The 21,840-nt window shown below is 42.9% G+C and overlaps 3 protein-coding genes across 11 annotated transcripts in view; 2 read left to right on the forward strand and 1 right to left on the reverse strand.

Moving 5' to 3' along the window:
• Positions 1-2,724: 2,724 nt before the first annotated feature.
• On the forward strand, positions 2,725-17,293 carry PDHA1 (pyruvate dehydrogenase E1 subunit alpha 1). Of its 2 annotated transcripts, XM_075033402.1 has the most exons (12): positions 2,725-2,907; positions 4,068-4,082; positions 5,489-5,557; positions 7,127-7,300; positions 8,048-8,174; positions 10,565-10,656; positions 11,031-11,123; positions 12,541-12,696; positions 12,932-13,003; positions 14,474-14,541; positions 16,006-16,114; positions 16,828-17,293. In XM_075033402.1, exons 1-12 carry the CDS (start codon positions 2,833-2,835, stop codon positions 16,990-16,992), a joined length of 1,215 nt encoding a protein of 404 aa, XP_074889503.1. In that variant the 5' UTR covers positions 2,725-2,832; the 3' UTR covers positions 16,993-17,293. The 2 variants fall into 2 exon arrangements, with proteins under 2 accessions (XP_074889503.1, XP_074889505.1); XM_075033404.1 differs by lacking the exon at positions 4,068-4,082.
• Positions 3,052-21,840, reverse strand: part of MAP3K15 (mitogen-activated protein kinase kinase kinase 15) — a 100,027-nt gene continuing 81,238 nt past the window's right edge. For 2 of the 8 annotated variants that reach the window (XM_075033399.1, XM_075033400.1), the window contains 6 exons: positions 19,914-20,124; positions 18,930-19,042; positions 18,666-18,763; positions 18,462-18,538; positions 17,870-17,946; positions 3,067-3,325 (listed from right to left, as the gene is read on the reverse strand). In XM_075033399.1, the coding sequence (XP_074889500.1) occupies positions 3,282-3,325; positions 17,870-17,946; positions 18,462-18,538; positions 18,666-18,763; positions 18,930-19,042; positions 19,914-20,124 (620 nt within the window). In that variant the 3' untranslated portion in view covers positions 3,067-3,281. Of the gene's footprint in view, positions 3,326-17,236; positions 17,947-18,461; positions 18,539-18,665; positions 18,764-18,929; positions 19,043-19,728; positions 19,878-19,913; positions 20,125-21,840 lie in introns of those variants that run through there. The other 6 variants (XM_075033394.1, XM_075033396.1, XM_075033397.1 and 3 more) reach the window with 6 other exon arrangements.
• Positions 20,855-21,840, forward strand: part of IVL (involucrin) — a 2,296-nt gene continuing 1,310 nt past the window's right edge. Inside the window, exon 1 of the mRNA XM_075034672.1 lies at positions 20,855-20,865. Within this exon, the coding sequence (XP_074890773.1) occupies positions 20,855-20,865 (11 nt within the window). The remainder of the gene's footprint in view (positions 20,866-21,840) is intronic.

The following is a 21,840-nucleotide window of genomic DNA, read 5'->3' on the forward strand; positions in this document are numbered from 1 at the left end:
GGTGTGGATGCCCCCCCAGAGGCAATGAGGCTGAAGCGATGTGACCACAAGCTGTTCGGCAGGAGCCGTCCTGGCAGCTGTAGGTCGGTCCCCCACACTGCTGCCTTCTGTCAGATCTACGGTGGCACGGGAAGAAGAAAAATCAGGCAGCGATCTCCTGACTCCTGAAATGAGGCGAGGATTGCCTTCACCTGGATGCAGACAGACGGTGAGCTGGGGTGAGCCCCGAACGCTGGATGCTCCCCTCCGTCTTTAACCCAACGGCAGACATTTGTAACGGCAGCTGCAACCCGAAAAATGCTAACATTTCAGGATCACACCCAGAACAATAGAAGACAATGGGTTTTGGCCGACCGCCACCCAACACACCCTTGATGTGGTAATAGTAGAGTCACACATGGCAAGGTGCTCCATGACGAAATATTACATAATCACCTTTCATTAAATTATTTTCTAGTGTCATTCTCTGCTTATGATTTTATTATGTTTTCCTTTTCATTGTTTGCCTCATTCTTGAATTAGCTTTCTGCATTAGCTTTCTGTGGGACAATTTAATCATTTCGGGATGTTTTAGCAGTTTTTAATGGAGAAAACATATGAATATTAATGAAATACCATGAAAAGTTAAAAAGTTGCAGAGGTATTGTAGATCAATGCTTTACTGTTTCCCAGGGAGGACAAAAATGGATCCTTTCCCATAAAAAAAATAACTATTTCCTATGACTACCAGAAGCGCTAATAATGTATTGGTCTATAAATGTGTAATTATAAAAATTGCTCTGCTTTTTTCTTTCATGTGGAGAAGGAACAGGTAGATGACACTGAACTTGAGATAAGCTTGACTGCTTTCTTTTGTAATAATAATATAATTTTTCCTTTGAGCAGGACCATGTCCACAATTGTTCCTAGATCTCTTGAAACCTCTACTTCATAGTGCTGCTTAGTGAAGAAGTAGCACGTGTTTACCACAAGCTTTCTGTCTCACGTACAGATAGCAGTACGCTTCATTCTCTTGAGCTAAAGCAGATGAACCTTATCTACAGAATGCTAAAACTACAGAATAAAGCGGTGAACCCTTGTTCTGCCATGTATTGCAGGAAATTCTGACAGCCTCACCGTCCTCCCCAGTGCAAGCTACCTATGCTTGTTTTCCAAATGAGAGGTGCTAAAAAAATATGGATTAATAAGAATAAAAGCTGGGTACGAAGGACCTGGTAGGAGGGGTGAAAATGTTACACAGAGTTAGTGCGATGGAAAAGACAGGACAAGGAACAGCTTGTTCAAAATGACAGAGAGAGAAGAAACAGCACTGGGAGCCACAAGGAGAGGAAGCAGAGAGTTCTGCTCTCAACAGGGAGAAGATAATATACGAGGACGCTGAACAAGGCCCAGGGACAAGAGAGGGGGTGAGCAGCAGGAAGGTTCAGCCGTACGCACAAAGCAGCACGCTCAGAGGCGCTCCTTCTCCCAGCTGGTCACTGTTCCCTCTCCACAGGAAAGCACCAGGGAAAGAAGAGAGGCACTACTGGTGCTGCTGGGGGATTCTGGCACTTCTGCGGTCTTCACGTAGACCTTTTTTTCTGCGTATCTCTCCCAAAACATAGCCTCTCCTGCCGGGGGTGTCAGGAAGCTGTTGTCACCAGCCGGCCGGAGCAGGGTCACCGTGAGGAACGCTTCAAAGCCTCGGCTCCCCCCTACCCATCTCCTGACCCTGTCCCCGTCAGGCTGGTGACACGGGCTGCGAAGGAAATCTCGCCACCCCATCCCAGGTGCCGTGTGGCCTTGCTATAAACCCGGGTGGGCCGGGAGGAGACTGGAAGTATTCGTGTTTCACGACTCGCACCAATACAACTGGTGTGCGCGCGGACACCGTTGGCGCGCGTGAATCCATCAGGAACCTCTCCAGGACGGACGCTGGCTGACGAAAGCGCAGGTTGCCAACTTGCAGGGAGAGGTGGCTACACCCTTCAGGAGCAGGCTGGGACCTCTCGGGCTGTCGCGGTGCCTTGGCAGCCCCGGGGAAAGCCCCGCACGGACCTTCGGGATAGCGCTTTCTCTAGCTGCGGAGCCGCTCCCTGCCCGGAGGACAACATCTCCAGCAAGTCCGTGCTCGCTTTCTGCGCGGGCAAGTGCTCCAGATTAGAGATACTCCAGGGAAAATGCCTTCTGGAGTGACTTATCAGCCTTTTCACCTTGCTTTTTGTTCTCTTGGAGGCCAGCTGCTGTTGTTGCTCTTGTTACTCCACGAATGACGTCTACAGCTGCTTCGTTGCGCAGAGCTGGCTTGCAAAATCCAGATTTCCTACAAGGTGCATGCCAAAAACGACTCCACGAGGAGCCCCTGCGTAGTCTTGCCTTGCCCGTGTGTTCGCCAGCACTGCCTTGTCCCTGGTGACAGCTGAGAACAGCACCGCCTCACGGGTGGCTTTCGTGAGTGCAAGGGTGACGTCATTGTCAGATTTTTTCGAGGCTTTCCTCTCTGCGATGGGAAAAGCGGAAGCTTTATATTGCTTCGTTCGCACACCTCAGCCCGCGCCGAGGCGCAGCGCACCTCGCAGTACGGCAGCCGGCGGCGCCAGGGTCCGCTCGTCAGCCTCCACGGCTTTTTGACCGAATTACACCTTTTTTTTGCCGCTTCACGACGGGCCGGTCAGCCCCGGGGGGGCGGGGCGGCAGAGGGGCCCCGCCCCGCCGCTTCTCCGCCGCCGCCCCCCGCCGCGCATGCGCGCCGCCCGGGCAGGCGCAGGGAAAGGCGGCGCTGGGCCGGGCTGGCGGCGTGGGCCGGGGCGGTTGGTGCTGCCGCTGAAGGAGACTCGGGGACGGGCCCGCTCCATGCGCAGGATGCTGCTGGCCGCGCTCTCGCGGGTGCTGCAGGGGCCGGCTGCCGCCGCCGCCGCCGGGAGGACGGTGAGTGCGGCCGGGACCTGCCCGGCCGGGACGCGGGGGAGCGGCGGGCCCGGGCGGGGCGCGTGTGTGGTGCGGCCGGCCGCCCGCTTGGCCTTGGAATCCGCGGGGAGGGCACGGGGGGACGCGGACACGCGCGCACACGCACGCAGGGCCCTCCGCGTTCGCGGTTTTTAGTCACACACGCGCGTAGATGTACGTATACGTGTTTATTTTTGGGTGTCGGCGGGGGTCAGGTCCCTTCCCGCCCCGTTCCCAGTCAGCCGCCGGCCCTCGTCGCAGCTGCTTCGCCTTTCTCTCCTCAGACAGCGGCCGCCCGCCGTCGCGTTTCGGCTCTTTTGCGCCAAAAGTCTGAGAAACTCCCTTTTCGTCCGCCCTTATTCCATCGACAACGGCTGTGGTCGTGCGGGAAAAATTAACCCTGCGGGGGGGAAAAAAAAAAAAAAAAGTCGTTGGCGAGGTCAAGCCAGCGTTAAAGGCTGCTTTTTGGTAATTGGAAGTCGGCTGCCTGTTTGCCTTTGAGAGCAAACCTGTCGCCGCGCCTCCACCCCGAAGCTGCTGGCTTACCTGAGCGTTCGTGTCCTGTGGAAAAAGCAGGCGGGCAGCTGGATGTGTGAGAATGACATGAGAGAGCAGTTTTACCAGAAGAACTTCCCGTGTGTCTTGGGGCTATGTATCTAAAAGTATTTCCTAATTTACAAGTAAAATACCTATATCAAAATTTTCAGATACGGGTGTCTAAAATTAGTCCCTTACTGCAAGTACTTGGCCCGTTCCTGACACACTGTGTTCTGGAATTCCAACCTAGATCTGGTTTGCATGTCTTAATATAGTTTTTTGGATCCTAGTGATTACCAAATACATAAACATTTGTCTTGAATTTTTCCTGTGCATTTGTAGTGAAGGTATAAATTACTGAATAAATAGAAGCAGTCTTAATCCATAAAGCAATACTTTATATATGCTTTGAGCACATTGCAAAGTGTATAGATGGATTTCCATGATATAGAGCTTACCTGTAAGGAGACTACCTCTTACAGTGTTCTAGTTGGCTAATAATTTGCTGACTTCTCTTCCTCTACTTGTTTGTTATGGTTACTTACTCTTTTTTTCTCCACTCCCCCCCCCCCCTTTTTTTTTCTTTCCAAATGCTGCTAACCTAGGGAGCCGTTAGTGAGGTAAGGCCTGAATCAGTCTTGTCAAGGTTTGTTTTTGATACATATACTGGCCATGTATTAGAATTTTGTACAGACTCCTCAGTCTTGCTTTGACGTATTCAGGGCAGGGGGGTTTGACCAGGTGGCCTACAGAGGTTCCTTCCAACCTCGGCCATTCTGTGATTCTGTGAACCCCAAACTCTTGATTTACTTCCAGCTCTGGAAGTAAAATAGCTTTTCCTCACCGGTAATACTGATGTGTTGTGGTAAACAGTGTAGAAAATTGGTTTAAATTAAAAACTCTAAATATTTAATCTGATAATGGGGCAAGGGGGAGGGGGGATCATGATTGATAAATCAAATATGGAGCAGAGTAGGTAACCAAGATGGCTTTTTTCTGAGCTTTATACCTATCAATCAGACCTTTTATTTTGCAGACATTGACCTGGATATTCTCAAAAGTTTGAAAGAATGAACCTCCTTCAGCTAAATGTACACAAATGCCATGGTTGAATGAGCTACTGAGGTTTATGTGTAACTTAATCAGCAACACAGTTTTGCCACTAAGGATGTAGTGCATTCCTTATGCTGTGGGCACAATGCGTGCATGGACAGATGAGCATTGTATCTGATGCTGCAGTGAAACTTAGTGAAGTTATCTAAAAATACCAGTTGTTCTTTAGTTAATAGCTTGTGCACGTTCTTTAAGACGGAATAGTAGTGTATTTTTAAACATACTTCTTATCTCTCTCCTACTGTGCCACCCTTTCTGTTGCCCTGCATTTCAGGTTTCCTTAGGTATGTCACCTTTTGTGTTTCCATATAATTTTTAAGTAGTCGTCCTGCTGTTACCCACTTAAATGGTACTCTCTTTCTTCATTGTTATTGCCTTGCATTCCTCCAGCTTCTCTTCCTACTGAAAGGAAAGAGTGGGAGTAGTTCATATTCCATAAAACTGCTGGGGTTTTTTGTTTGGTTGGTTTTTCCAAAGGAATTTTTTGTTCTATCAAGGTGACATTCCAGTCAGCACAGACAGCCATCAAAATCTGCGTTGGCTGTGTCTCTACTCATGCAGGCAATCAGGCATGTGAAGGGAAAAGTACTTATTTCTGTGATTTTTATGCTCTTCACAGTCTTTTGAAGCTTATTGGTTTTATATTGGATAATCAAGGGTATTACAAATGTAAAATTCTATTCTCTTTTTCTAAGCTTAATTTTAAATACTGTGTTTTAAAGAACTCCTAGCATGTACGTACAAATTAAAATCTCTCTCGTATTATAGGGATATGCCACTGAAGAGTTTCATTCACAAATTATTTCAATTTGGGAGTACTGTTAGAAATTGTTTGAGAATTTACCTACTTTTGCTTGATAGTTATATTTAAATGTTGCTCATGTTTTGGTTTTGTCTTTTTTTTTTTTTTAAGGCATCTCGAGTGGTGGTAGCATCGCGTAACTATGCAGACTTTGCAAGTGAAGCTACGTTTGAGATTAAGGTAAAGCAGTTGAACACTGGCGTTCTGTGTAAGCGCTTGTTGTAGATCCTGACATGATGGACTTGCCTCCTTACCTTTTCGATTAGCAAAATACTGTTGGAATTTCCAGAACCAAACCCCTCACTATCTGGCCTGATTTCTAAATGCAGGTGGAAGTACTGTGCTTGGCAGAATGTAGTAATGTTACTTGTTTCTTAAGAATGTGAAGTTGTGATTCTTTGCAGCTGTGATACTGCAACACAGCTGTGGGAACAGAGTTACAAAGGAGCTAAAGAGCCTTTTCTGTTCTGAGGGCAAGAGTATTAATGCTTTTAAAACAAATAGCTGGTGTTTGCTGCCTACCCTTCTTTCCATCTCCCTTTTGTTTATGGAGTCGTGGGTGCTGTATTCCAGATGTGCAGCTGATCGAGGTGTGCATGCTTTTGGAGGAAAAAATAAGGCATCCTTTTTCACACTTGACTTGGTGCTGCTCAAAAAATGTGCGTTACATTCTGTCAGCTTTCCGCAGTGACTAGGTCTCAGGAAGAAGTGATGCTTCCATTGGCAGTAGCTTTTGTGCTGGCTTTTCATTCAGGAATTGATAAAAGAAACTCTGAAAGAAACTATTTCATCTTCCTTTTACCTGCTCCCTGTTTGTTCGTGCCTGTAAAGTATTGAAATTGTTTCACAAGCAGAAGGGAGGGAAAATATGTTTATATGAAAAGTCTTTTCTGAGTAGATACAAGGTTTAACATTTGGTCCTGTGTTGATTACAAGACTCCAAAGTTCCTATTGTTACGTGAACTCTGAAGCAGAGCTGTCTTAAGAGTAGTGTGCACATGTGTTATATCAAATTCATCTAGGTGTCAGTGGATTTGCTCTGGAGAGACTTTGCTTTAATGTAGGCTGTCTTTAATCTGTGTAGCAGTATTTTGGCCATTTCACCTGCACTGACAGAGTAATTTGTTTGGTCTGTTCCACTGAACTTGACTAGTATTTTTTTAAAAAATTTTTGTTTTGTAGGGGCGTCTAAAATCAGTGCTCTATGCAACTCTATTAGTCCATGGTTCGGGGACGAAGTTGTACTGTACACATGGTGGTTTGACTGGCAGGGCGGCTGGTGCAGCAGTGGTTTATTACTGCTTGTTAGAAGTGATGGTAGAAGAGGTGAAGGCCAGTCTTGGGACCATATCTTACAAATTGTTTCACAAAGCAAACTCTGTCTCTCTCTTATCTCTTCACTAAGCCTCTAACTCTTGCCAAGCATTTGGCATGCAACAACCGTGGAATGTGCTTTTCCAGTATTTTGTGAGGACTTAGTTCATCTACTGGTAGTAGGAACTACAAGGCTTCATTTCATGAGTGGAAATCTGTCTTCATTAAAAGTAAAGTTTTTATTGCCCTTAATTTGGAAATAGTGTGCAAACTTTACAGTTATTTTGATCTACAAATTTAGGTTTTGCTGGCTTTCTTTTTTAAAAGATACTAAAATCTGAATATGAAAATGGCACAGCATAAAAAAAACCCTAAGTGATATTGATAAATAGGATTAATTACTTTCAAGAAATGACTACTTTGTCAACTTTGCAGAAATGTGACCTTCATCGCCTGGAAGAAGGCCCTAGTACCACAGCAGTGATGACTCGAGAGGAGGGACTCCATTACTACAAGACAATGCAGACCATACGACGCATGGAGCTGAAGTCTGACCAGCTGTACAAGCAGAAGATTATTCGTGGCTTCTGCCACTTATATGATGGTCAGGTAAGATTTTTTTTTCCCCCAAGAGGTTTTATATTGTCTTACCTTACTTAATTTAAGGATTTGAATAGAGTGGAGAATAAACCTAGAACTGAGTATCTGTGTACAATGTCTGAAGTTGTAGCTGGATCCGTGATTTAGTTCATTATTTCTTTTAAAAAAATGTCTTAGCATGCAAGGGAATCCCTGAGATCTTGCGATAGCAATAGGAAGAGAGAGAAGTAAGGTGCAGCTGAAGATCAGCTGAGTGTGAGGAATGAGCAACTGCAGCATATTAAATTCAATGCATTTGGAGGTCCACATTCTCCTCCTCCAAGCTTCATTCATGTCTTTTGTTCCAGTGTCTCTTGGATCATGTGCCCACTAGAAAGCAACAGCCAGGAGAAGGAGCATCATGAACAGTGAAACTTTGCTGTCTCTCCGTTCCCCCTCCCGCCATTATTGAACTGCAGTTGTTTAGATGCAATTGCAGTTTTTTAGGTGCAAAGAAGTCCTCAGATTTTTGCAGCTTCCAGTTCCCCTCCTGTCTGCTTTTGTTAGTCACAGTCAGGTTGGAATTTAGAGCCCAAGGCTGTTGTAGCTCCAGGCCTGCTGCCCCTTGGGATTTAAGGCATTCTCCTGTATCTGGGCTCTTCCCATTTTCTGCTGATGTTTGATACACAGGGGGATCACAGGTAGCCCTTGCTACACTGCTGACTGTGGAAGTTGTGTGCTTTTCTTCATTGCTGAGTTACTTTTTCTTTGTAACAGGAGGCTTGCTGCGTAGGGCTTGAAGTTGCCATAAAGCCTACAGACCATGTGATAACAGCTTACAGAGCTCATGGCTTTACCTATGCACGAGGAGTGCCTGTTCGAGAAATTCTTGCTGAACTTACAGGTTTGTGCTAAGTAAAATGAGGATTTGCATGCTACTGTACTTGTGTCAGAATTTTTTATTCAAATTCAAAATGATGTTGATGCACAAAGTATACTGGGGCTTCAGAAGCAGTTTAGTGACGTAGCAGAATAAATAAATTTTATAACTTTATGATGCAACCACTTTTTACTATAAAACATAAGTCAAGTCATAAGGAGTATTTAAGTGCTGGTACTTATAAAGCACAAATTCAGAAAATTTTTCCTGATACCATAAGTTGTATTTGTTGTGCTGCAGCTGCTTGTTTAAATGGAACTCGCTGGTGCTAGGCATCTGTTGTCAATAGGACTGGGCGTTACCCTTCCTAGGAGACAGACTTATATTTTCAGAATTAAGCTGCTGAAGTCTTAGGAAGACTGGTAAACGCTGCCTGTAACGATAAACTGAATGGTTTGGGAGAATTTGACTGTACCAAGAATATTAAATGGCAACCTAGACACATCTGAGATCTTGCAGAAAGGAGAGATGGTTATTCACAATAGGGTTGTAGGTGGAGCAGGGAAGAGAAGAGAGGGTCAGCCTGCTGAATGCTTAGAGATCTGTGAATGGATGCCAGAAGTGATAAATGAACAAGGAGTTTGAAGGCCTTTATGAATCATTGGTATAACAAAAGACTTGATCTGAGAATTTGCACGCTTGAAACATTAATACAGGAAAGCATGTTTCAGAGGTAGAGAAGAGGTATGGTTTCATATACTAAGAATGTATGTGTGTGTTAAGAATGCACATTAATAATGTGCACGAAAGCCCAGAATCTAGTGGATGATCGACTTGCCAGGTGTCACTGGATACTGATAAGAGGGAAAGTAAATGAGGAGATTGTCATGACTGAAGTCTACTATTGGCCCTGAAACTACAAATATCAATGATGATGTGGGGTTTTTTTTCTTTATTTCTTCTCATGACATACATCATCTTCTATAGCACTATGCTTGGTTTTAGTGGGGCTCTTTTAATTGGGAAAGAGCAGCTGCAGTACAGAGACTGTTGTTCCAAGAAATGATATTTGGGGCAAGTTTCTAGAGTGCTGCTGGAGCTGATTCTAGCAAACAAAGATCTTGACTGAAAATGCCGAACTGAAAGACAGCCTGAGTTACAATGACCAGGAAATGACAGAATTAAAAAGTCTTTCAAGGAGCAGGAAGCAGAGTCACCCAAAGTAAGACTAGTAGATAAGATTCTACAGGAAAAAAAACTATAGAAAAGGACTCTTCTGAATTGATGATTCCCAGAGCAATTGTTTTGTGTTCTAAGAAAAGTAGAAAGTATAGCAGAAAGTGACATTGGTCAATTAGGAGTTCTTAAATACTTTCTAAAAAAACAAGAAAGGATTGTACAAAAAGTGGAGGGAGATTGCTGAAGTTAAATTACACTTAAAAAATAGTTTTCTGATTAAAATTAGACAATTTTTTCTTTTTTTTTGCTTTGGGTCTAGCTGGCAGAATCCATAAAAGCTTATGTGAAACCAATTCATAAGCATATGAGAGGCATGAGAGAGAACAATAAAAAATGATCCACTATTAAAGAGAAGTACAAATTCCAGAAGGAGATCCAGCATTCAGCTTCTAAAATAAACACCAAGGCTAAGGCGAAAAAACCCAATCAAACAAGCTGTGCTTATTAGAAAGAAAACACAAGCCTCTGCAGCTAGTAACAAGACAGAATAAGAAATGGGGTGGGCTGATGAGAAATTCTGTGTTCTTAGATAAGCTCATTTAAGTAGGGTTTGTTATAATGCTTCATGGACCACTAGTTATCTTCAAACTACAGCTTGAGTAAAGCCGGGCTAGGTGACTTTTTGATATTTATCCTGGTCTCTCTCCACCCCCCCCCACGTCCTATCTGTAACTTTTGCTAACTTTTGCAACTTTGTCACAGGAAAACAAGTATAGATTGTTGCAGCCAATTTGGAACAATATTCATACCTTTCTTGCAGAAGCCAAAAGTAATAAGGACTGTATATACTTCTTACAGATTACATATATGAGAAATACAGACCATGTTGGCTATCAAAAAAAAACCCCCGAAACAAAACATATTTATCAGAAAGCGCTTTTGTATAGTAGGACACTGAAACTTCTTGGTTGGTGTTAAAATTTCTTCTTAATCTCATTCTGTATTTCCTGAATTATGTTTTCATCACCATTCTCTTTCTCTCCCTTCTCTTATTTGTTTTGTTTTATATTTAACTGTAAACTCTTTGGGGAGAGGCCATTGTGTCTTAACTCCATATAGATCTAATGGCAACAACGTGGTCTTAGTGTTATTACCTTTAGGGATTTAATTAGATGTTCCCATTTGCATAGTATTTTTCCTCCGAAAAAATAAATTGCTTGTTATTCATGTTTCAGGTCGAAAAGGAGGATGTGTGAAGGGAAAAGGAGGATCAATGCATATGTATACCAAAAATTTCTATGGTGGCAATGGTATTGTTGGTGCTCAGGTATATATGTGACTTCTACTTTAAAGCACAAGTTGAATTTGGCTCATGTCCTGTGCCAGTGTTTCCTCTCAGTTCTCGTGGTGTGAGCCTGTATGCAGATACCATTGCTCTCTGGCTATTAAGTCTGTTATGTCTTTATTCTGGTTTGCTCACTGTTTTGTAAACTAGCAAAAATGAATCCAATTGAGAATATAGTTAATGTCTGTATTTTGGCTGTAATGCATATTGGAACAAATGGAAGTGGGTTGTTAACAACTTGTTTGTTGAGCAGATCTCAAACAATGTAGATGTCTCTATATGGTTCACAAGCTGCCTGTCTCCAACTCCTCTCAACACTGTTCTAAAATTTTGGTTTGTCCTGTACTCTGTGATAGGTTCCTCTTGGAGCTGGGATTGCGCTGGCCTGTAAATACTTTGGTAAAAATGAAATCTGTCTGACGTTATATGGGGATGGTGCAGCCAACCAGGTAAAGGAGCTTTGTCTCGTTGTGGCTGTGGGTAATCAGTTTTCCCTCTGTGAACTGTGAGCTCTGCCTCTCCACTGAGCAGTGGGAGAGCACCTTTCACCCTGTCAGTGTAGTACCTGCAACCCAGGCAACGTCTGACTTGGAACTTACGCTGAGATTTGTGTGTTGGGCTTTCTGCTGCAAGGATGCTTTATTAAAGGAGACCACCGATGCTGAAAAAGCAGTCCTGGAGAGAGAAGACAATGTACACCTTCTGTCCTACAGTCAGTTTTTCTTAGGGCTTTTGTCATGAAGTGCTGTTCATTGAGACAAACTTCATGTAGGTGGCTGGGCATCTTGCAAATTTGGGACACTAGCACCTCCTATTTGTGTTGTCTTAGGCATTTGAATAGGAGTGTGTTTCAAGAACTGTATAGTCCTCAGAGGGGTGATTCAGATGAACAGTGAAGTTAATTGCTAGATGTTCTTTGCGTATCAGGAATGTAGCATGTGCTTGCATTTTTTTATCACGTTTTGGACCTGTGTAAATGCCTGTCCTTCCCTGCCCCCATTTTGGACTCTGCCCTTGTTGCTGGAGTGTAGGGATAGCTGCTCAGCTCCTTCCCTTCCAGAGCGCTCCAGATACTCAGGGGGCAAGTGGAGCTAATGGTTAATTATGTGCACACTGCAGGGGTGACGGGAGGAGGGGCTTCCAGTTACTCTTGTTATCCTCTTTCTAGTTGTGCATGGCTCACTTAAGTGTGACACCCTGAAGCCTCTGTGCTGTAAGGAGAGCTCTGAATGACAGCAGTGAAGATGACAGTGCTGCTGAATAGGGAGAAACATGTAACTTACATTTCTGAAGACAGAGGAGAGGACAGAGCATCTTGCAGAGCCACTTACTATTGACATTCTGGACAGTCTCTTCATATTATCAGCAGAGACATTAGGCCAGATAAGAAATTGATGGTTTAGTGTCTACTGTTGATACAGTTTCCCACTTTCAAAATGCTGGTAGAGATCTCAGTTCTTGTTTTCCCTATTTTTGACTTAAAGTAGCAAGGCTGATGCAGTCACTGTGGTCAAACCTTTTACTTTGCTGTAGCAGCATCCTGCCAGATGAGAAAATTGTGAAGTTTTTTTATGACTGTTGCTGAAATACTTCAGTTAAAGTTGAAGGTTTTGTGCTACCCTAACACAGATACTGATAGAGGTTTAAAAAATAAGTTCTATAAACTGTTAGTTGAGAGGAAAGTCGCCTCATACAGTGTAGCTTCTCTTTTATTCCTGCTGACCTGCAGCAAGTGACAGGTTTCAGATCACTTTTAGTATTAAATTTTTTCCTAGCTAGACCTGTGCAACTGAACAATTTTCAGTAGAGCCTAATGCTTGAAGGCTGAGCTCCCTGTCTAGATGTAACTTGCTCTTTTTCTTTCAGGGCCAGATATTTGAAACATACAATATGGCCGCCTTATGGAAGTTGCCTTGTATTTTTATCTGTGAGAACAATCGGTATGGAATGGGAACTTCAGTTGAAAGAGCTGCAGCCAGTACTGACTACTACAAAAGAGGAGACTTCATTCCAGGGCTCAGGGTGAGCACAACCCCAGCTTTTTTTGATGGGGGTGGAAGTGGGGCAATGTGCATGCACAGACCTTCACAATACATAAACATGTATGCATTTCTTTTATTTATAAATGTATTTAGAAGTATTTTTTTAAATATAGAAAAATTTGAAACTGAATTCCTGTTGCACTTGTGGAAGTACTAAAATGGGAAGTTTGGGGTTTGGCACTTTTTTGCCTCAACTTGTAGCTTCTGTTTATCAGGTGGATGGCATGGATGTTCTCTGTGTTCGAGAAGCAGCGAAGTTTGCAGCTGATTACTGTAGAGCTGGAAAAGTAAGTCTGCAATTGTCATTCCCTTTCCATAGGTGAAATTCTTAGCCACATTATTGCTGCATAAAAAGTTCCTAATCTAGCTCATTTTCTCCAGTCACTGCTGGAACTTTATTTGACCTTTATTTCCTTTTTTCTCCACAGTATTGAACCTGTAAGCTATTGAGTGGTTCTTTAATTTTGTTAGAATTTATTAACATGCAGTTGGTATTAGCCAAGTGTCGTGGTTTAACCCCAGCCAGCAACTAAGCACCACGCAGCTGCTCACTCACTCCCCCCCAACTCAGTGGGATGGGGGAGAGAACTGGGGGGGGGGGGAGTAAAATTCGTGGGTTGAGATAAGAACAGTTTAATAGAACAGAAAAGAAGAAACTAATAATGATAATGGTAACACTAATAAAATGACAATACTAATACTAAAAGGATTGGAATGTACAAGTGATGCACAATGCAATTGCTCACCACTCACTGACTGATGCCCAGTTAGTTCCCGAGCAGCGATCCCCCCCAGGCCTACTCCCCCCAGTTTATATACTGGGCATGGCATCACATGGTATGGAATACCCCGTTGGCCTGTTTGGGTCAGCTGCCCTGGCTGTGTCCTGTGCCAACTTCTTGTGCCCCTCCAGCCTTCTTGCTGGCTGGGCATGAGAAACTGAAAAATCCTTGACTTAATCTAAATGCCATTTGGGAAGAACTGAAAACATCAGTGTGTTATCAACATCCTTCTCATCCTAAATCCAAAACATAACACTATACCAGCTACTAGAAAGAAAATTAACTCTATCCCAGCTGAAACCAGGACACCAAGCATTTAAAAAATACATACATCTATCTATATATAGATCTATCTCCCGATACTCTGTCATTCCCATTTCTATCCCTGTTAAATTCTGTTGTGAAAGTTGTTCTGTCAGGCAGTTGTGCTCTTTGTGAAGAGATTAATTAGGGGAAGCATCAAGGAAAGTAGTAATGATTCTATATTTACAACAAATAGAAAGTGAAGTAAAAGTTTTGTGAGTCGGCATTAGTGTCTGTCACCCAAGTGTGATACGTTGGTTTTGAAGATTTTTAATATTTGGTGAAATAATGTTTGTGCTGTGAATGTACAACAGAAAAAGAAGAAAGTCGGTAGAGAAGAGTAACATTCTGCGAGCTGCCATCTCACAGTGAAACAACAATTTGAAATAGTCTGAGTAACAGTGGAATGACATTGGAAGGGAAGAAATTGTATAACGCTGCTTAATAAGAACATGAGAATAAATGCTCACAATATCAACACAGGCTTTCATTTGAAAAGAGCCAAGTTTCATTTTACTAGTTGTAACAATGTTATGTAAATTGAGAAAAAACATTGAATTAAAATCATTCATCACTGGTGCAATTCACCTATGGCAAATACTTGCTGCTAGAACAACAAATTGGTCACTCAAGGTGGTAACACCCTCTGTCATTTTTTTTTTTCTTTTTAAGGGTCCTATTCTGATGGAGTTACAGACGTACCGTTATCATGGCCACAGTATGAGTGACCCTGGAATAAGGTACTGTGACATTCTTTCTTGGCATTCATTGAAAACAAGTAAGTATTGATGGTCAAAATCCTGAAACTCTTGGATTCAATGTTTAAATCCATTGTGAAGTGCATATAAAGCTTATGATGAAATTGCTATGAGCAGTCTGACCTCTCATCCCATTGCTCAGTTGATAATCCATGGCCATGTAACATACCTGTTTTACTTGCAGTATTAAGAGATCTAGTCTTAGAACAAGCACAGTGTCAGTTAAACTTCTGTACTTTCTACTAATGAATTCTGCTTTCAGTGTGACTTTATGGTGTGTTCCAATTAAGCTTTGAGTGCAAAGCAGCATGCTTTTCCAAGGCTTTTAGAGTTATTTCAAATCCTGTAACCTACGATTACTAGAACAGTGTCCTGGTTTCAGCTGGGATAGAGTTAACTGTCTTCCTAGTAGCTGGTACAGTGCTATGTTTTGAGTTCAGTATGCGAAGAATGTTGATAACACTGATGTTTTCAGTTGTTGCTAAGTGATGTTTAGACTATAGTCAAGGATTTTTCAGCTTCTCATGTCCAACCAGCGAGAAAGCTGGAGGGGCACAAGAAACTGGGAGGGGACACAGCCAGGGCAGCTGACCCAAACTGGCCAACGGGGTATTCCATACCATGGGACGTCCCATCTAGTATAGGAACTGGGAAGCTGGGGCAGGGAATCGCGGCTCAGGGACTAGCTTGGTGTCAGTCGGCGGGTGGTGAGCAATTGCCCTGCGCATCATTTGTACATTCCAATCCTTTTATTACTACTGTTGTCATTTTATTAGTGTTATCATTATCATTATTAGTTTCTTCTTTTCCGTTCTATTAAACCGTTCTTATCTCAACCCATGGGTTTTACTTCTTTTTCCCGATTTTCTCCCCCATCCCACTGGATGGGGAGAAGTGAATGAGCAGCTGCATGGTGCTTAGTTGCTGGGTGGGGTTAAACCATGACAAACAGTTTGGACTGTCCAGTCAAGTGGAACATTTCTTAAAAATACAAATGTATAGGTGCCAAAAAGACTCAGGCTTTGTGCCAGCTCACAGATCTGAATTGATCTACATGAAGTAGAGGTGTATCCCAGGGCTTCACTGGAAACTTTTAGTGAACTGGACGCATGCAGCCAAGTCATCTAGCCCCACTGTAGGGGAGGTGGGAAGGAGGAAATGCGGCCCCCTTGTCGTAACTGTCTCAGGCTGGGGTTGCTCCCCTTTCCCTGCCTATGTTATACTCGGGTCTGGAGCTACTTAAGCTTGGTTGCTGCTTACAGATCTAAAAGCTGTTTTAGATGTAGCTGTGTCACCTTTTGAGCGATAAATGTTGCTGCATTTTTCATTGCATTCCTGACAATTCTTTGGTCACACCTTTTTCTGAAAGTGAGCTGTGTCCAGAACCTCACCTCTGTTCAAGGATACCACTGAAGAAGTTCATGTCTTTGCTTGTCTTGCTCCTAGCTATCGTACTAGAGAAGAAATTCAAGAAGTGAGAAGCAAAAGTGATCCCATTACTTTGCTGAAGGACAGAATGGTCAACAATAACCTTGCTAGCATTGAGGAATTAAAGGTATGGCTTTTAGTTGCTATTTAAGCAAGCTCTTGAGTGTTCACACACTAATCATCTCTGAACAGCACATCATAGGACAGCGTGTGTCACTTGTTCTTTGAAGGTCTTTAAAGTTTGTTTTAGCATCGCTTTTATTGGTGAAGTTGAAGTTTTGTTGCAGCCCAGCTAATGAAGTTGTACTCTGCCAGAAAGGCATTTTGCTTTTGGGTGCTGAGTGTAAGTCGGGGTGTGAGGCTGTGTGTACAGGTATTAGTGTTTCAAATACAGCTCTTGTCATCTGCTAACATGTAGAAATCAAAATTACCGAGGCTTTCTCAACTGCCTAGGAAAGGGTAAGTCTCTGAAAGGGAAATTATCAATAGTGAAAAATCCTAGTGAAGGAGCCAGGAACCCTCTAAGCAAATGTTGTAAATACTTTCATCAACTCTGTTTAAAAAAAATTGACACTGACACTTCCAGTGTTTTGCAGGATCAGAACTGAAAATGTAGAGGCTTAGGGGGGGTCACGTTCTTCTGGCAGTAAGTTACTGGTGCTATCGAAAAGGGACAAATGCTGCAGTTTAGTAGGGAGGGAGTTTTCACAGGCTTTTAATTTATGTTCTAGGTAGTGTTAACGCTAATTCTGACCAGTGTTTAATAATCATTGTGTTTAAATTTAAAATTGTCATGCTTTTTCTGAGCTGTCTTCTAATAAGCATCTGTTTTGTGTTTAGGAAATTGATGTGGCGGTAAGGAAGGAGATCGAGGAAGCTGCTCAGTTTGCTACCACTGACCCAGAGCCACCACTGGAAGAACTGGGTAACCACATCTACTTCAATGAGCCACCCTTTGAAGTGCGCGGCCCAAACCAGTGGATAAGGTACAAGTCTGTCAGTTAAGGGCCTTTATGTTGGCATTCATTTACAGGAACTATAATGACTCAGAAACAACCCCTAAGCTTATTTAAAAGTTCTTTCAAAAGAGGAAATGTGTAGGGAAATCAATCTCAGTATGGATTTCCTTAAACATACTGAATGTTGTTTCAGAAGGAGCTAAATTAAGAGAAAGCAGCAGTTTATTTAAATTGCTATATATTTGCTTTACTGACTTTTCTTTGGATTGCTGTATGTGTTATGTACAGTGTAAAAAAAAAAAAAAAAAAAAAAAAAAAAAAAATTAAAAATTTAACTTTAACATTTATCTAGGGTGCTGTTTGCTTTGTTTCTTGATGAACCACTTCCCCCAAAACCCACCAAAAAAGCGATTTAGATGCTATGGTTTTGCTGCAGAAAAGTTACTAAATGAAAACGTCACACCAGGCCTTTTTCAGTAGTTCAGTGAGAGTAGCTTTATACAAAAAGTTATATACATTCATCTTTGATGAGGTGACATATGCTCTAGCATATCCCCTCCCTGCTCAAACCATCAGCCAGCAGAACTATGACATGTTTTAAGGTCATCATAGCTTTCACAATGCTAAAGCTAATCCAGGTGTGGGTACCTGTTTTCCAGAAAAGGTTTTTTCTCACTAATGCTGTGTATTACATTGATAGGCATTTGCCTTCTGCATTACTCTGTTGTAATAATTTAAGTGCATTGACACTGACTTAAAAGCTGTTACTATTCACTGTGTATTACACTGATGGTCAAACAACCTATATAATTGTGCAAAACCTGCAAGGCCACTGTACATACATATATATAGCTAATAATTTAAGTGTTAGGAATGTATCTTTCATTTGTTTATTCCCATTTCACATTCTGCTGAAGCATTACCCTTCTGCACTGAGGTCTTGCCAGATGTTTGTCGGTGGTTTAATATTGCATTCCAAATTCTGCAGGCAAGACCACCCCTGGATGAAGAAGAATAGAGAACAGTTAGGGAAAACTCCCTCATCTCCATTACTCTGAAGTGAGCAAGAAGTAAAACCTAGAAATCCTGAGGGCATAGCAGTTACAACAGTATGTAGAAAACACTATACCACTTCTTTAAGGTTATAGCTAAAACAACTTCCACGTCAGCCAGGGGTTAACAGAATGATGAAGAAAGGACTTGAATTGATGGGTAGGAAAAATAAGTAAGTTCTTTATGCCTATTTTCCATATGATTACATCATCCTGAAGGGTGCAGAAATGGCTCCCAACCTTGATAAATGCCAAAACTTGATGGCTTGAAGCACCCTAGGTATAGTTGTTAAGCTGCAGCAGTTAAGATGTGAAAAACTTTAACAGAAAATCAGAGCAGAAATACACAGCAGTTGCCACTGAACTATCACTGACCTATTTGAATAAACTAACTTCTAAAAAAGTATTTTTACAAATGACTTTAATTAAGCTCTTAACAATGAACTAATAAGTACTTCCTTACCGCAGTTGAAGATACCGCAAATCATCTTTAGTGATGTCATTAAGGACAGCACTTAGTGTATAATCTTCTTCAGCAAACTAAAAGGCAAATTTATTCCTAAATTAATATTCCTTCTTTGAAACCACATGGCTAATTATGACTACAGTGACTTAAAAGGTAATTTTTTGTTTGTTTTAGGTGTTTTGTTTTTGGGGGTTTTTTTACCCTCTTAATGGCATCCAAGTCTGCTCCTTGTTGTTTGAGCCAGTTCATGAGCTCAGGGTCTACATTCTCTCTAAAAGTTGCTGCAGACCATTGGGAATCTTTAACAGAAAACAAACATATAGGTTACTACACCTCAAAGCTAGGGCAAAAGTGGTGGTTTCCAGACTACTGAAGCTTAAAATAGACAGTCTTTTGTCCTTTAAACAAACACACAATCCAATATATTTGTGTATGACTGTCAAAGTATGCAGTATCTCATCATACCTTTGGGTTTAAGTTTTAATCGAAGCAAGTGTAATTCCTGAGTTTTTTGCTCCAAAGATTGCCGTAAGAGGGTCTGATACTCCTTCTCCTTCTGAATGAGGTTTTCCAAAAGCCTGTTGGTGTATGAGAGAGATCAAAAATAACCATACTGAGTCTAGCTGAAAAAAAGACTTACCATTTTTAATGACTACCAAAGGACAGAGACACTTGAGAGATGCTGTCTTAAGTAAGTAAGTAACATGGTTTATGGTTTACAGACTTCATTTTGGTTGTCTAAGACTCAGCTTAGTGGTGGCACTGCAAGGTTTTCATGTTTGCAGAATTCAGTAAATAGCTTGTAAATTCTGTTACTGTTTTGCGGCCTCCCTGGGCAGAGTTGCTGCCTTTATCCTGTAATTTACTGTTGAACAGTAGAACACTGATGTTTTACCAGGGACTTAATGATGACAGATTTACATCACATCCATAAAGAAGAGTGGGACCTTCTGATGTTAACACACTGGCAGCAGCCTACAAACGTAACCCATGAGAAACAGGAGAGGGGCTCTGCTTATGCTAATTAGTGGGCAGCCTGTCCTGTGGGCCAGGACAGAGCTGCTCTGGTCTTTTCTTGCAGGAACAGCTTTGAGGGTGCTGCCACTGGGTCAGGTGGCATCCAAGGAGTCAAGGAAAGGGGCACAGTTGCCCTACTTACTTAGCCTAATTACTTAACAGTAGAAATGCAACATGACATTCTGCAATTAAAAAATTCATTACACAGAAACAAAGGTTCTGCTGAAAGGCTGTTGAGGTGTCGTACCAGAGCTGCCAGCGTATTCTGAATCCATTTATGTTCCTGGGAGGTCTGCTTTATCATGAGGCAATCGATCACAGTGGGTGAGCAGTATTCATGTTATGTATGTACATGTCATCGTAGAAAGTAACGTCTGAGAGCTTTTCAAAGACTGCCTGAAAACAAATCCACAGTCATTATAGGAGGGTTACCTTAAGGTCTCTTGTCTGAGTCTGCCCAACTCCAGGCTAAGCTGCTGCTGAGCCTCATGTGACACCACAGAACTAAGGGTGCCGACGCCTGATGGGACAGCAGGATCCTCGGCCCTGTTTTGTTCAGCGGGCTGGAAACTGTCCTCCGCTTCATCACCGTCCTTGTCCCCACCTTCAGTTTCTGATGCGGGCTCAAAGTGAGCTTGAAGCTCTGGTAAGAGGAAACAGTGTAAGCATAAGAGAAGTATGGAATAGGATAGGTTAGGATTGAGTAGACTAGAATGGAAAAGAATGCAATAGGATAGGATATAATAGAATAGGGTAGGATGGAATGTAATAGAATATTATGGAATGGAAAAGAAAAGAATGGAATAGAATAGGATAGGTGTCTTGGTTACAGCTGGGATAGAGTTAGCTGGTATGTGCTATGTTTTGAGTTCAGTATGCAAAGAATGTTGATAACACTGATGTTTTCAGTTGCTGCTAAGTAATGTTTAGACTACAGTCAAGGAGTTTTCAGCTTCTCATGTCCAACCAGCGAGAAAGCTGGAGGGGCACAAGAAGTTGGGAGGGGACACAGCCAGGGCAGCTGACCCAAACTGGCCAACGGGGTATTCCATACCATGGGACGTCCCATCTAGTATAGGAACTGGGAAGCTGGGGCAGGGAATCACGGCTCGGGGACTAGTTTGGTGTCAGTCGGCGGGTGGTGAGCAATTGCCCTGCGCATCATTTGTACATTCCAATCCTTTTATTACTACTGTTGTCATTTTATTAGTGTTATCATTATCATTATTAGTTTCTTCTTTTCTGTTCTACTAAACTGTTCTTATCTCAACCCATAAATTCTACTACTTTTTGATGATTTTCTCCCCCATCCCACTGTGGGGGGGAGCGAGTGAGCGGCTATGTGGTGCTTAGTTGCTGGGTGGGGTTAAACCATGACAATAGGGTAGGATATGAATAGAATAAGATGAAGTAGCATAGAATGGAATAGACAAAACTAGATTACATTGGACTACATTAGACTAGACTGAAATAATAGGATAGACTGAATTAAACAGGATTAATGAATAAAATACGGTGGAATAGGGTAGAATGGAATAGGTTGGAACGGTTATGGGAGGTTAGGTTAGAGGAGGGTAGGTTAGGTTAGAGGAGGGTAGGTTAGGTTAGGGGAGGGTAGGTTAGGTTAGGGGAGGGTAGGTTAGGGGAGGGTAGGTTAGGGGAGGGTAGGTTAGGGGAGGGTAGGTTAGGGGAGGGTAGGTTAGGGGAGGGTAGGTTAGGGGAGGGTAGGTTAGAAGAGGGTAGGTTAGAAGAGGGTAGGTTAGAAGAGGGTAGGTTAGAAGAGGGTAGGTTAGGGGAGGGTAGGTTAGGGGAGGGTAGGTTAGGGGAGGGTAGGTTAGAAGAGGGTAGGTTAGAAGAGGGTAGGTTAGAAGAGGGTAGGTTAGGAGAGGGTAGGTTAGAAGAGGGTAGGTTAGGAGAGGGTAGGTTAGGAGAGGGTAGGTTAGGAGAGGGTAGGTTAGGGGAGGGTAGGTTAGGGGAGGGTAGGTTAGAAGAGGGTAGGTTAGAGGAGGGTAGGTTAGGGGAGGGTAGGTTAGGGGAGGGTAGGTTAGGGGAGGGTAGGTTAGGGGAGGGTAGGTTAGAGGAGGGTAGGTTAGAGGAGGGTAGGTTAGAGGAGGGTAGGTTAGAAGAGGGTAGGTTAGAGGAGGGTAGGTTAGAGGAGGGTAGGTTAGAGGAGGGTAGGTTAGAGGAGGGTAGGTTAGAGGAGGGTAGGTTAGAAGAGGGTAGGTTAGGGGAGGGTAGGTTAGGGAGGGTAGGTTAGGGAGGGTAGGTTAGAGGAGGGTAGGTTAGAGGAGGGTAGGTTAGAGGAGGGTAGGTTAGAGGAGGGAGGTTAGAGGAGGGTAGGTTAGAGGAGGGTAGGTTA

Source organism: Buteo buteo, chromosome 8 (assembly GCF_964188355.1).
Source record: "Buteo buteo chromosome 8, bButBut1.hap1.1, whole genome shotgun sequence".
Lineage (NCBI taxonomy): Eukaryota > Metazoa > Chordata > Aves > Accipitriformes > Accipitridae > Buteo > Buteo buteo.